General features: G+C 45.2%; 1 protein-coding gene across 1 annotated transcript in view; it reads left to right on the top strand.

The window, feature by feature from the left end:
* Positions 1 to 14,727, top strand: part of LOC133538371 (titin-like) — a 263,574-nt gene that overhangs the window by 106,561 nt on the left and 142,286 nt on the right. Inside the window, exons 76-99 of the mRNA XM_061879957.1 lie at positions 15 to 65; positions 175 to 246; positions 414 to 908; positions 1,311 to 1,631; positions 1,949 to 3,025; positions 3,298 to 3,369; positions 3,487 to 3,549; positions 3,706 to 3,777; positions 3,916 to 3,969; positions 4,124 to 4,159; positions 4,298 to 7,174; positions 7,514 to 7,564; positions 7,769 to 8,167; positions 8,249 to 8,527; positions 11,473 to 11,742; positions 11,870 to 12,009; positions 12,136 to 12,262; positions 12,340 to 12,606; positions 12,707 to 12,973; positions 13,153 to 13,416; positions 13,496 to 13,635; positions 13,725 to 13,851; positions 14,008 to 14,274; positions 14,386 to 14,652. Of these exons, the coding sequence (XP_061735941.1) occupies positions 15 to 65; positions 175 to 246; positions 414 to 908; positions 1,311 to 1,631; positions 1,949 to 3,025; positions 3,298 to 3,369; positions 3,487 to 3,549; positions 3,706 to 3,777; positions 3,916 to 3,969; positions 4,124 to 4,159; positions 4,298 to 7,174; positions 7,514 to 7,564; positions 7,769 to 8,167; positions 8,249 to 8,527; positions 11,473 to 11,742; positions 11,870 to 12,009; positions 12,136 to 12,262; positions 12,340 to 12,606; positions 12,707 to 12,973; positions 13,153 to 13,416; positions 13,496 to 13,635; positions 13,725 to 13,851; positions 14,008 to 14,274; positions 14,386 to 14,652 (8,055 nt within the window). The remainder of the gene's footprint in view (positions 1 to 14; positions 66 to 174; positions 247 to 413; positions 909 to 1,310; positions 1,632 to 1,948; positions 3,026 to 3,297; positions 3,370 to 3,486; positions 3,550 to 3,705; positions 3,778 to 3,915; positions 3,970 to 4,123; positions 4,160 to 4,297; positions 7,175 to 7,513; positions 7,565 to 7,768; positions 8,168 to 8,248; positions 8,528 to 11,472; positions 11,743 to 11,869; positions 12,010 to 12,135; positions 12,263 to 12,339; positions 12,607 to 12,706; positions 12,974 to 13,152; positions 13,417 to 13,495; positions 13,636 to 13,724; positions 13,852 to 14,007; positions 14,275 to 14,385; positions 14,653 to 14,727) is intronic.

Here is a 14,727-nt window from a genome sequence, read left to right as displayed (position 1 = left end):
CTTGATGTTTCAAGTTCCCGAGGTTTACAGCGCACCAGAGGAGGCGCCCCCTGCTCCACCTAAAGGTATTTGTAAATACCTGCTGTCGGTTTTCTTTGTTCTTCTTCAGCATAGTTGTGTTCCTTATCTTGATAAGTAGTGGTCAGAAAAGTCAAATGAGTTAATATTTTTAAGAAGCTGACACCGAGAAGCTGGAGATGATGGCTGCTGCGTTGCCTCGACAAGAGGAACACGGGGTCCCTGAAGGTAACGATAACGTCTTCTTCAGAGCCTTCACTTGTTTGTGTTTTCAAGTTGTGACATGTCCGCTGTCCTCTTACGATGTGTGTAGCATTGCTGTCTGTATTTTGTTGCTCTGTCAGAATGACCCATCTGCTGTATTGAAGTCTTTGTTGTCTCTGTTAACCTTAAAGCATTGAAAACATACCGCAAAGCAGAGCCAATGACTGAATCAGAACTAGAACCAGAACAAGAAGTACAATCGGAGCATGAACCAGAAGTTGAATCAGAACAAGAACTACTAGCTGAACCACAAGAAAAAGCAGAACCTGAAGCTGAACTGGATGCTGAACCAGAACAAAAAACAGAAGCAGAAGCGGAGCTACAACCAGAACCAAACCAAGAACTAGAAGCTGCATCAAAATCTGAAGAAGAATCACATCTATATTCCCAACCCAAATCTAAACAAGAACCAGATGCAAAACCAGAAGCTGCACCTAAAATCGAAAAGGTCTTAGCCACAAAGGCTGATCCAGATCTTTTTCAAGTGGAGTTGAAGTCTGAGCCGCAAGTAGATCCAAAGAAGACTCTGGCTGCTTCCAAGGTGACTCCGGTGTCTAAGAAGACTGCAGTGGAGGCAAACAAGCTTAAGACTTCCAAGAAAAGAACGGACACTTCTAAAGTGCAAGGTAATGTCAGTCACTCTTCATACCTCGGCCACATTCTTCATTCTTGCTTGTTTGATCATGTACAAACTACAACACAATGACGACAGATCTCTCAACAAGTGTTTTCATAACAGTCCTTAAAACAAACGTGACCTTCAATGTTTTAGTGTCATTTTAAGTCGAAACCACACATAATTACTCTCTTAAGTGGAAGAAACATTCCCACCAAAAGAACCAAGTCTCTTAAAGTTCACCAGCCCTATAGCTGAAGTCGTTCCTGCACAAAGTACTGCATAGAAAAGCTTACTCTTCATTTGGTGATGGGGTTGAGTTGTACTTTGTATGTGTCTGCATATTCGGCACTCGATAGAGTGTGATTTGTCAAATGTTTGTCAAATTAATCGTTCTCAAACATTTTTGAAGCTGTCCCAGAAGTGAGACAATCCGACGTCATCAACGAGAAGCCACAGAAAACCGATATGTTACCTCCCCACGATAAACCAGAAGAACCAAAGCATCGACTAGTAACACCAAAGACCATGACCAAAGAAGTCAAAAAGTCTGAAGACCAACCAAGGGTAACCCTAACCCCAAAGACGGTTCGAGAAGCTACGTCAGGAAAAGAACCCCCGACAAAACAAGATAAAAGTCGACGGTTTGAGGAGCCAGAACATCTTTGCCAAGCTGGTCCACAAGCAAACGACTCAAAAAGACCAAAGCAAATACCTAAAAAGCCACAACAAGGTAGCTATCTTTACATCTGACTTTTTCTGACTTATCTAACTTGTTTGATCCTGATGTGTGTTTTTTGTCTTTGTCTGCTGGCACCATGGACATAGACAAATGCTACACAACACCAGTGATCTAGCTAACAGTTAATAGTTCGACCTTTTCCAGAGCAGCGTTTGAGTGTCATGTGTTTGTACTGTTCGACATGTGGTGTCATCAGAGTAAATGATAACCTTGAACTGAAAGACCGCACTAAAATGTTCCATTTGTCTGTGTCACTTTCTTCTTGGCCACTGCTCCGTGGTGCAATTCTTCCACCTCGATGATCCCAGCTTCTCTTGCGGCTGAGAACAGAGAGACCATCGCTGAAAATGTTGTTATACTAAAGGATGTTCAAGAAGTACGGATCTCTAAGCTCCATCACACAGAAGAGAAGGTTGGGACAGTTGAAAAAGAAACTGTAGAGAGAAAGAAAGACCAGAGCCAACAGTATATTCTTACAAAGGAAGAGAAAGTTGGGACATCTGAAATAGAAATTGTAGAGAGAAAGAAAGACCAGAGCCAACCAAACACTCTTACACAGGAAAAGGGGAATGTTCATACATGCTACCTTGAAGGCCGCACAGAAAGCAGTCCTGAGCCCTTTGAGAAAACCAAAAACTCTTGCATAGACTACGATGGTAACACATTGGTGGAACATTTTGACCCGGAACACAAAGCCACACTAGCAGGAACTTTAGATACTTACGATGAAAAGAAGAAACCCCCAGCAACAGAGGCTATGACAAAGAAACATACTCGGTCCGACAAAAGTGATTCGCAAATACAACTCAAAGAGGTAGAAACTGAAGTGTCAAAACGCACACACGAAGCATTACCCAAACCAAGTTGGCAAGCTGATCCTGCTGAAGTGTCACATCCTTCCCAAACTGCTGTTTCCCATCTCATAAAAGGCAGTCCTCCCTCTGAAGAGCTGACAACATCTCCAGCTGACGAAGTCAAAGATGTGTCTTGTGAGGACGTTGCTGAGAAATCACCTTCAATGAACAGAATGTCCCCTCAAGAAGAATCCGTCCCGTCTAAAACAGAACTGCGCCCTGGTCCAGTCCATGAACCCTTGAAGGACACGGCTCCATCAGCAAGGAGTACAATGTTTCCTTCAGGGGAAGCATCTCCTCTTGAAGTAGATACTTCCTCAAACAATGTGTCCTCACCCAAACTTGTTGGACCACAGCCAAGACCTCTTACGACTGAGATGCATCCGTCTTCACCACTAAAACGTGAAGATTGTGCTGTAGCACTTTTCACGGAAGAACGGACAAGAACTGAGCAGTCAGCAGGGAAAGAAGATGACGGAAAGCAGAGTCAAGTAAAGAAATCACAGATGGAAAAGTTGATGCTTCGTAAAGGTATTGAGGCCATGATCCACCTTCTTCCAAGACTTGCTCACAACCATCTTTTCTTCCCCTGCTTACACAAACTAAACCCTTTTGTCACTTTTCAATATTCTCACTTGACTTCCACCCATCTTCACTCCTACCTGGTTGGGTTATTTTGTGTATAGTAGTTTGTTGTGCATCTACCCCTACATGTTATCAGTACTATACTTATAGTCCTGTTTGATGTGGTGTTTGGACTGAGCGTGTTCTGGCCATAATCCTGGCATCTCTTGTTTCTGAAGCGTCTCCTCCAGAGACAAAACCATCTATGGCAGTACCTTCACCGCCCACGGAGAAAGTTGCTCCACCTTCAGGTAATGGTTGATAGTTTCTGTGGTTTGCTGCAGTCTCTGCACATGTGACAATACATGTCTCGAGTCTTTTTCTTTGTGGCTGATGTGTCTTGGTGTCTTTCAAAATACATCCTTCAGAGAAGAAAGAGTTGAAAGCCTTGGCTCCTTCTGGTCTAGACCAAAAAGTATCTCCCCCCGCAGGTACATCTTCAATAACTTCCTTTTTAAAGAAATGTGTCTTGTTCTAACTGGCTGAGCGGTCAGATCTTCGGTCAGTTTGTGTCTACCTGTCCATTTGCTGATCTTTGTCCTTGTGTGGTTTTCTGGGTGTGATCGTTGTTTTGTTCTATCTTTAAGTGCCTCCTCCAAAGGAAAAGAAAGTGCCTGCACCCGCACCAAAGCCTCCAGCTGAACTCATTCCTTCTCCAGGTAGCGTCACGTTGTGTCCGCCATCCATAGTCCATACATACTTTCTTTCCCGTGGCATCAAAATGTATCTTGTTTGGTTTGAGTCTTAAAAGTTTGTTCATGTTGTTGCCATGTTTGTGGTCCATCTTGTTCTGGCAGAGGAGAAACCTTCGGAACCATCTTCTGATGTGAAGGATGCGTCTTCACCTACAGGTAAAAATTGTCACCCAGGGGGTGAAAAAAAATGTGTTGTTATGCACTGAACATTTAACGATCTTTTTGTACAAAAAAATCTTGATTTCAACTCTTCACAGATCTGAAAAACGTTGGCAATAACTGTACTAATATTGATTTCATTTAACTGCAGACAAGGAACCAGTTAAAGCTCCTGGACCAACTAAAGGTATACTCATGTTTACTGTGAAAGAACAAAAATCTATTTGTTGCGCTGAATTGTGTTGTTTGTCACTCAGTTCTGAACATGTGTCTATGTGTACTTGTATGTCAACAAACAATCCTTTATTTGCTGCATCAATCACAGCGGCTACTACACAGAAAGTTAAGAGTCCTCTTCAATCGGCAAAGGGGACAAAAACGACAGCAACACAGAAGATGAAGCGTACCTTCAAGATCAAAGAGAAGGAAGCGATAGGGGAAGTCATCAGGTTGACAAAAGTTCCAGGAAAACCTGTTCCAGCTGAGAAGGATGTACACTGTCAAAAGGTAGAGGTGACTAAGCATTTGGACCAAGAACTCAGTGTTCATGGTTTACACGACAGGGTAGATAGGGAGTTGATAACACACAGAAGATCCGAAGGAGTCTTCTCTACAGAAACAAGTCAACTTGACCCTTGTGAAGCCCAAGAACATAAAGAGAACATAAACATTCTGGAACAAATCAAAGAAAAACACAAAATGGTCAAAGTGCCAACTACTGATCAAAAAGACACTAAAGTGCTTATTGCAGATACGCAGAATGAATCAGTTCAACTAAGACGATCTGAAAAAATCGAAACAAAATGTGAAGAAACACATATCAAACAGAAAAGCGGTCCCACCAAGCCAAAAGAACAACAGGTTCGTAAAGAAGATGTCACCAGAATGACAGTTCTACTTTCTGATAGCGAGCACAGAGAGTTAACACTCTCGACAACTGAACAAGTCTTTATGTCAAATAAAGAGGCATCAGAAACCATGAGGCCACCTAAAGATGTGCCGTACGGACAGGGCAAAGAAGAGGTACGCAAGCCAGATGTGTCTAAAAAGACAAAAGAGGCAATCGATCAAGAAACAACAGTGAAACATTCTGAACCTGATAGTGGACTCAGTCCGGAAAAGAACGTTGATCTTGAGCCTCCAAAGGAAGAACTTGTTAAAGCTCAAATATTGTCCCCATCAGACAAGTTGCAAGTGAAACTAGAGCCTAAAGTTGTGCAGCATGGACAGGGCGATGAAAAGGTACTTGAGCCCAATGTGTCTAAAAAGACAAAAGAAGAAGAGGCTCAAGAAACAAAAGTGAAAGAATCTGAACCTGATAGTGGACTCAGTCCGGAAAAGAAAGTTGATCTTGAGCCTCCAAAGGAGGAACATGTTAAAGCTCAACTATTGTCCCCATCAGACAAGTTGCAAGTGAAACTAGAGCCTAAAGTTGTGCAGTATGGACAGGGCGATGAAAAGGTACTTGAGCCAAATGTGTCTAAAAAGACAAAAGAAGAAGAGGCTCAAGAAACAAAAGTGAAACACTCTGAACCTGATAGTGGACTCAGTCCGGGAAAGAAAGTTGATCTTGAGGCTCCAAAGGAGGAACTTGTTAAAGCTCAACTATTGTCCCCATCAGATAAGTTGCAAGTGAAACTAGAGCCTAAAGTTGTGCAGTATGGGCAGGGCGATGAAAAGGTACTTGAGCCAGATACGTCTAAAAAGACAAAAGAGGAAGAAGTTCAAGAAACAACAGTGGAAGACTCTGAACCTGATAGTGGACTCAGTCCGGGAAAGAAAGTTGATATTGAGCCTCCAAAAGAGGAACTTGTTAAAGCTCAACTATTGTCCCCATCAGACAAGTTGCAAGTGAAACTAGAGCCTAAAGTTGTGCAGTATGGACAGGGCGATGAAAAGGTACTTGAGCCAGATACGTCTAAAAAGACAAAAGAGGAAGAAGTTCAAGAAACAACAGTGGAAGACTCTGAACCTGATAGTGGACTCAGTCCGAAAAAGACAGTTCAACTCACCGCCAGTGCGAAATTCACAAAGGTTGGAGTCAGTGTTTCCAGGAGTCCTGATTTAACACCTGGTGTTTGCAAAGAGTTGAAAAAGAAAGCTGATCTTGAGCCTGCAGAGGTGGAACATGTTAAAGCTAAACTACTGTCTCCATCAGACATGTTACAAGTAAAACTAGAGCCTAAAGTTGTGCGGCATGGACAGGGCGATGAAAAGGTACTTGAGCCGGATAAGTCTAAAAAGACAAAAGAGGAAGAAGTTCAAGAAACAACAGTGGAAGACTCTGAACCTGATAGGGGACTCAGTCCGAAGAAGACAGTTCAACTCACCGATAGTGCGAAATTCACAAAGGTTGGAGTCGGTGCTTCCAGGAGTCCTGATCTAACACCTGGTGTTTGCAAAGAGTTGAAAAAGGAAGCTGACATTGAGCTTCCAAAGGAGGAACATGTTAAAGCTCAACTATTGTCTCCTTTAGACACGGTGCAAATGTCTCTGAAGCCTGAAGTCCAAATGGCAGCAAAAGTGTCAGAGAAAGACGAGACGCTTGTGGATACAAAAGTATTCAGTCACAAACGAGATGAACGCTCTAAAAAATCTACGCGAGACAAACAGAAGCCTACAAGAGAGGAGCAGGGACCAGGTATTATTCCTAAGGATGTCAGTGTCAGAATAATGACGGACATAATTCCACAAACAGAATATGAACATGAAGTCCCACAGAGAAAAATAGATACCGTTAAAACAGTCGCCAAACTCCAGAGGACCTCTTCACCTCGACCAAGTACAGAAAATGAAGTTGAGCAGACTTTGAAGGACATTGAAAACTTTGAAGGAAAAAGGAAGACAGTCGATGAGCCAAAACCCAAAGAACTCTTTGATAAAACTGTTTCTCAGAAGGCAAAGACCGTTTCACCACAAATCTCCGGAGTTTCAAAGAAACCTTCCGCGGAGGAGGCCTCTCGCCTGGATGAAGCTGACAGCGTGAGGGTTCCCCTAATGAAAGAGGTCTCTCCAAGCGCAGTACAGGTGAAGAAAATTCCTACCCAGGTAGAGGAGGAAGTATTTGAAGACGAAGTACAAGACGAGGACATGCAAGCGGATCAGGAGGCCTGGGGCTGGGAGCTGGTTCCCTTAGAGAGCTGGGAAGGTGAAGGGATGGATGGATCGCTGCAGACTCCAGGCATGCCTGACGGCAAACAAGGTGAGGCTACGTCTAGACAATTCCCTCCCAATGACAGTGGAACCCCCCGCCTCCCCAGCACCGCCCCATGCACGATCGACCATCCACAACAACTTGTGTCATCCTAATTTCACACTTTCAAGTCACCTGATCCAATTCTTTTGACAATACCATTGTCCTCTTCAACAAAATCATCATCATCTTCACTCTCATCCTTCGTTTACGGAGTTAATCCAACCTGTTGTCGTCCTTCTAAATGTCGTCCGTCCATCTTCAATGTCAATGCTATTGTTTGCAAAGAAATATCGGTCCTTGAAAAAACTGAATATGTAACAGCCAATCTTTCCGTGACTTATCCAGATGGCAAACCAGCAGAAGAACCTGCCAAAGGACTCGGACGAGGATTCCGGGGTGAGAACTATCGGTCTTCATGCAGTCGTTTATGGTTATCTGGGTCATGTTTAATAAGCATTTTTATTAACGTCTTAAAAATCTTTTGGCTTTTTTTTAAAGTATCTTCCTCCACAAGACTTTCTTTGTCCTAAACTCTTTACATCAATCCCTACTTCCTCTTCTTAAAAGTAATCAGCTGTGTTTTTATTTCGGCTATTGCAGTGAGACAAACGCCCTCTCCCGGGGACGGTGGCCGGGGCCGGGGCCTAAGGCCCGGTGGGAAAGGCCCTTCACCACCGGAAGAACCTTTTGGTGGATTCAAGCTGAAAGCCGTCCCACTTAAGTTTATCAAGAAGATTCAGGACATCGTGCTGCAGGAAGCAGAATCTATCGGCTCGTCTGCCGTGTTCGAGTGTATGGTGTCGCCGTCCACTGCTATCACTACGTGGATGAAAGAAGACGTTAACCTGCGTGAGGGCCCCAAGTACAAGCTCACATCTGACGGCAAAGATCGCAAGATAATGGTCAAAGATGTCCAGCTGTCAGACACTGGAGTGTACACCTGTATCGCCAAAAACGCGGGCAAGGAAATCACCTGCACCGCAAAACTTATCGTCGAAGGTTAGGTCATTGATCTCCTTTATGGTTCAGGTACGGAATCCCGGTCTTCTCAGAATTCTAATGATTATTGTTGGTTTGCAGAGCTGCCGGTGAAGTGGATCAAGGAGTTGGAAGTGGACACGTCGTGTACGAAAGGCCAGCCCATGTACCTCACATGTGAGCTCAACAAGGAGAGGGATGTAGTCTGGAAGCGTGGTGGGGTCAAACTGAAGAGACAGGCGGGGAAGTTGGCCATCAATGTGATCGGCATGCAGCACGCCGTGACTATTCAGAATTCCACGGAGGAAGACGCCGGCGTGTACTCGTGCGAGGTGGTGGGACAGGAGGAAATCACGACCAGCACCAATGTCAAAGTGATCGGTAAGGAGCGTCCACGGCATGAGGAGACCTCTTTAGAGTCTCGTCTCGGGAGACTTCGAAATGTGTCCGATAAAAAAGTATGTGGACATATACAGCTCTTTGATCTCTGGAGTTGACATTTTTGCTTACCTATCTACAGTGGTGGTCAAAAGTGTACACACACTTATAAAGAACATCATGTCATGGCTGTCTTGGGTCTCCAATCATTTCTGCAACTCTATTTTAGCGGTTTAGCTCGGTTGGTAGAGTGGCCGTGCCAGCAACTTGAGGGTTGCAGGTTCGATTACCGCTTCTGCCAACCTAGTCACTGCCATTGTGTCCTTGGGCAAGACACTTTACCCACCTGCTCCCAGTGCCACCCACACTGGTTTGAATGTAACTTAGATATTGGGTTTCACTATGTAAAGCGCTTTGAGTCACTAGAGAAAAAGCGCTATATAAATATAATTCACTTCACTTCACTATTTTTTCTTTTTGAGCAACAAGTATGTGCTCCAATCACTAAAAAAATAAGACTTGTAGAAATGATTGGAAAGTCAAGACAGCCATGACATCATGACCACCACTTTATATATCCATCATCTTCCGCTTAACCGAGGTCGGGTCGCGGGGGCAGCAGCCTAAGCAGGGAAGCCCAGACTTCCCTCTCCCCAGCCACTTCGTCCAGCTCTTCCCGGGGGATCCCGAGGCGTTCCCAGGCCAGCCGGGAGACATAGTCTTCCCAACGTGTCCTGGGTCTTCCCCGTGGCCTCCTACCAGCTGGACGTGCCCTAAACACCTCCCTAGGGAGGCGTTCGGGTGGCATCCTCATCTGGCTCCTCTCGATGTGGAGGAGCAGCGGCTTTACGTTGAGTTCCTCCCGGATGGCGGAGCTTCTCACCCTATCTCTAAGGGAGCGACCCGCCACCCGGCGGAGGAAACTCATTTCGGCCGCTTGTACCCGTGATCTTATCCTTTCGGTCATGACCCAAAGCTCATGACCATAGGTGAGGATGGGAACGTAGATCGACCGGTAAATTGAGAGCTTTGCCTTCCGGCTCAGCTCCTTCTTCTCCACAACGGATCGGTACAACGTCCGCATTACTGAAGACGCCGCACCGATCCGCCTGTCGATCTCACCTCTCGTGAACAAGACTCCTAGGTACTTGAACTCCTCCACTTGGGGCAGGGTCTCCTCCCCAACCCGGAGATGGCACTCCACCCTTTTCCGGGTGGAGTGCCACTTTAATATATTTGGTCTTAAAAACTGTTGATCTTGCTTTTTTTTTGTCCAGTCAAACCTGACCTGTGACTCACCTGTTTCTTTATTAATTTTGACATGGTGTATTGCCTTTGGTACTTTAACTTAAACTTAACCTTGTATTTAAGGTGAAGTGGTTATCTTTCCTGCCGACACTTATTGGCCACAATAATTCATTGAGTTGAGTCATTGATTGATTGATTGATTGATACTTTTATTAGTAGATTGCACAGTACAGTACATATTCCCTACAATTGACCACTAAATGGTAACACCCGAATTAAGTTTTTCAACTTGTTTAAGTCGGGGTCCACATTAATCAATTCATGGTACAAATATATACTATCAACATAATACAGTCATCACACAAGTTAATCATCATAGTATATACATTGAATTATTTACAATCCAGGGGGTGAGATGAGGAGCTTTGGTTGATATCAGAACTTCAGTCATCAACAATTGCATCAACAGAGAGATGTGGACATTGAAACAGTGTAGGTCTTATTTAGTAGGATATGTACAGCCAGCAGAGAACATAGTGAGTTCACATAGCATAAGAACAAGTATATACATTAGAAGTACATTTGAGCTGTTTATAATCCGGGGAGATGGGATGTGAATGGAGGAGGGTATTAGTAAAGTGTTGAAGTTGCCTGGAGGTGTTGTTTTAGAGCGCTTTTGAAGGAATATAGAGATGCCCTTACTTTTATACCTGTTGGGAGTGCATTCCGCATTGATGTGGCATAGAATGAGAATGAGTTAAGACCTTTGTTAGATCGAAACCTGGGTTTAACGTGGTTTGTGGAGCTCCCCCTGGTGTTGTGATTATGGCGGTCATTTACGTTAAGGAAGTAGTTTGACATGTACTTCGGTATCAAGGAGGTGTAGCGGATTTTATAGACTAGGCTCAGTGCAAGTTGTTTTACTCTGTCCTCCACCCTGAGCCAGCCCACTTTGGAGAAGTGGGTTGGATTGAGGTGTGATCTGGGGTGGAGGTGTAAAAGTACCCGGACTAGCTTATTCTGGGATGTTTGGAGTCTATATTTTAGGGTTTTGGAGGTGCTGGGGTACCAGGAGAAGAAGGGTTGAATGAGAGTTCCCGCTAGAATCCTCAAGGTGCTTTTGTTGACCAGAGAGGAGATTCTGTAGAGGAATATCATTCTTTGGTTGACATTTTTGATCACCTTGGTTGCCATTTTATCACAGGAAAGATTAGCCTCTAGAATGGAACCTAGGTAGGTGATCTCATCCTTCCTGGTGATAACAATGTCACCCACTGTCCCATATGTCCCAATGTCCCATATCAAACTTCTTAAGTTTGATATGGGACCCAAATAGGATTGATTCCGTTTTACCTAAGTGTATGGACACAGTAAATTAAACGATGCAGACACGTTCCTTACTGGATACTTTCTAACATGCCTTGGAACTATGATTTTTGTGGCACTTATAACGTATGTCTAGTTTGTGTGCTTAGCTGTTGTGTAGCTGCTAGCTCTTAAGAACCTATAGCCTGTGTCATGTTTACTGTTCTGTGGTCCGACGAGTCCACATTTCAAATTGTTTTTGGAAATTGTCCACGTCGTGTCCTCTGGACTGAAGAGGAAAACGACCATCCGAGCTGTTCTAACCATTTCTAACTAAGACTAAAGTATCATGTTTGTTAGGCGTGAACATATATCTTGTGATCTTCTCCGCCCAGAGGTCATCAAAGACTGGCTGGTGAAGCCTCTGAGGGACCAGCACGTAAAACCCAAGGCCAAGGCAACTTTCAGATGTCAGCTGTTCAAGGACACGCCCAACTGGAAGTGGTACAAAGGCGAAACCCTGCTGGCGCCCTCTGACAAGGTGGAGATCGTCAAAGACGGCATCCTAATGACTCTAACCATCAACAACTGCCAGCCGGACGACGTGGCGGATTATACCGTGGAAGTGGAAGACCGCAAGTACATGGCCAAGCTGACCCTTGGGGGTGAGTTCGCAGCGGAATGATTGACTCGCACCCTCAATTTGTGGGTGCCATCCCAAGTGAACGTGTTGTGAGTGACTTGAAGGCCATGAAAAAAGACATCTCATTGGTACTCTTGTTGTGTGGTCAGAGCGTGAAGCGGAGATCCTGAAGCCACTTGTTAGCCTCGAAGTGGTTGAAAAAGAAGAAGCCAACTTTGACACGGAAATTTCCGAGGACGATGTCGTCGGGGAATGGAAACTTCAGGGACAAGTGCTGACGCGATCTCCGGTAAGTTCTGCCGCTCCCTGTGCAACATACGGCTAGAACTGTTTTAATGACATGGGTATGCCGGAGTTCCGTTGATTGTATGAAATTGTGTTTTGAGAGCGAGATGCCTTTCTCCCCCCCCCCCAGACGTGTGACATTAAAGCCGAAGGGAACAAACGTTTCCTGTCCTTAAAGAACGTCCAGCTGGACCAGGCGGGCGAAGTGTCCTATCAGGCTTTAAATGCCATCACCGGCGCCATGTTGACCGTCAAAGGTAAGCCCGGAAAAATGCCTTGTTTTTGTGTGAGCGTGTCGGAGCAGTAACCCACCAAAATGATTCCAACCTGGCAGAGATCGAAATGGGCTTCGTTGAGCCCGTAAAGGACGTTTCTGTTCCTGAAAAGAAACAAGCTAAATTTGAATGCACCGTCACCAAGGACGTGTCAAAGGTCTTGTGGTTCAGAGGGGCAGAGATTATCGTCTCGGGCCCCAAATATGAAATTATCGACGATGGAAAGAAACACATGCTGATCATAAACAGCTGTGAGTTTGACGATGAGTCCGAGTACACGATAGAAGTTTTGGATCAGAAATCAACTGGTCGGCTGACTGTGGAAGGTAAGTCCAACGTGATCACCTCTGTGGTGTTTCTTGCTCAAAGTGCGTTCTTGTGCGGGTCTCCTCTTTAACGGGCGTGGCGAATCCTGCTGTATTCCAGGCACCAGACTTAAAATTGTGAGGCAACTTGAAGACCAGACTGTCAAAGAAGGTAAAACGGCTCGCTTTGAGCTGGAGCTGACTCTTGACGACGTACCCGTGGTTTGGTACCGCAATGAAGTCAAACTACACTTGAGCCGAACGGTGGTCACTCATGTGGAAGGAAAGACGCATGTTCTAGAAATGAAGGAGGTGACGCTCGATGATGTCTGCCAGATTAAGGCAGAGGCTAAAGAAATAGTCTCCATGGCAAAGCTGACAGTCATAGGTAACACTTTTTTATTTTTGTTATATTTGCATGTGGGTTTGATCATCGGTTTGCAAGCTTTATTAAATCCCTGAGAATGAGGTCCACCGTAATTGACCTGACCAATCAGTGGGCGGCAGTCCTTCGCAACCACATTCAAATTTGACTCCTCAATACTTGACCGGACTGTGTCGTTGCAGAGGGTGACGCTGTGTTTGTGGTGAAACTCCAAGACTACACGGCCACTGAAAAAGACCCGGTCTCTCTGGACTGTGAGCTCAGCAAAGACGTGCCTGTTGTTTGGTATTACGAGGAGAAGGAGATTATTGCCTCCAAGATGGTGATAATGAAGACAGAGACCACTCGAAGGTCTTTGGTCCTGAAGAAAGTGGAAATGAGCAGTAAGGGGAAGTACACCTGCGACTGTGGAACCGACAAGACGGTGGCTAACCTCAATATTGAAGGTTAAACTTGACTGTCACTCTGATGAAAATTTTCTTTGCTCAAGGTTCTTATATTTGCACTTTTATGTGTCTTTGGTAGCTCGCAAGGTCAAATTGATTCGACCGATTTACGGTGTAGAGCTTTTTGACGGAGAAACGGCTCGTTTTGAGGTGGAGATCTCTGAGGACGATGTGCACGGGCAGTGGCAACTGAATGGAGTAGTCCTGAGTCCTTCTTCTGTGAGAGCCTCTTCTGCTGACTCTTCAAATCTGCTTGTTTCATCTTTCAAGTGTCTTGGATTCAGGGATGATTATCTTTAAATCGGCAGGATGTGGACATCATCGAAGAGGGAGGCAAACACACGCTGATCCTGTACAACTGTAAAGTGCCCATGACGGGCGAGGTGGTTTACACGGCTGCCAACGCAAAGTGTGCTGCCAACTTACATATCAAAGGTGACTCACCGACTGTCAAGTTTTTAGAAAATTCCAAGAAGTCTGTCTTCGATTACTCAGCATTTTAGTAAACAGTCTTCTGAACCAGATTCATGTTGTCCAGCCGCAGGTCACCTTAAGTCACAGGGCAACAACTTAACTTTTTTCGTCTTTCAGAGCTTCCTCTCAACTTCCTGACGCCGCTGAGTGACGTGCACGTGTACGAGACAGACCCAGCCAGGTTTGAGGTGGAAGTGTCGAGAGCCCCGAAGAGCTTCCGCTGGCTGAAGGGTTCACAGGAGCTGCAGACTAACGACAAGTATGAGATGATCCAGGACGGGAACACGTACGTCCTGCTGATCCCGTCGGCCGCCTATGAAGACGAGGCCAAGTACATGTTTGAAGCAGATGACAAGAGAACGACCGGCAAGCTGGTCATCCAAGGTACCACATAGTATCTGGTAGATTGAAAAACAAGGAGAAGGCCGGCAACTACCGTGGTTCCTCAACCACAAAAAATGTCTTGAGGTTTTTTTTCGGCTTTTCTCGTGACAGGTATCCGCCTGAAGTTTGTTAAACCCATCAAGGACGTGACGGTGAAGGAACGTGAAACGGCAGAGTTCAGCGTGGAACTCTCTCATGAAAAGATAGCGGTGGTTTGGTACAAGAACGACGTGCGCCTTCACCCAAGCAAGGTGGTGCACATGTCGGAACAGGGAACCGTCCACACGCTGACCCTCCAGGACGTCGCTATGGACGACACGTCCATGATCAAGGTGGAGGCCATGGACAAGAGTGTCAGCGCCATGCTCACTGTCATCGGTTAGTGTCCCGGAATCCACAACCCGTGCTTCGTAGTGTTAGATTTCATCTTCTTTTAGGATCTTCCAGTAATGC

The sequence above is a fragment of the Nerophis ophidion genome, linkage group LG19, assembly GCF_033978795.1.
Source record: "Nerophis ophidion isolate RoL-2023_Sa linkage group LG19, RoL_Noph_v1.0, whole genome shotgun sequence".
NCBI lineage: Eukaryota > Metazoa > Chordata > Actinopteri > Syngnathiformes > Syngnathidae > Nerophis > Nerophis ophidion.
This window is presented reverse-complemented; position numbering and strand designations above follow the sequence as displayed.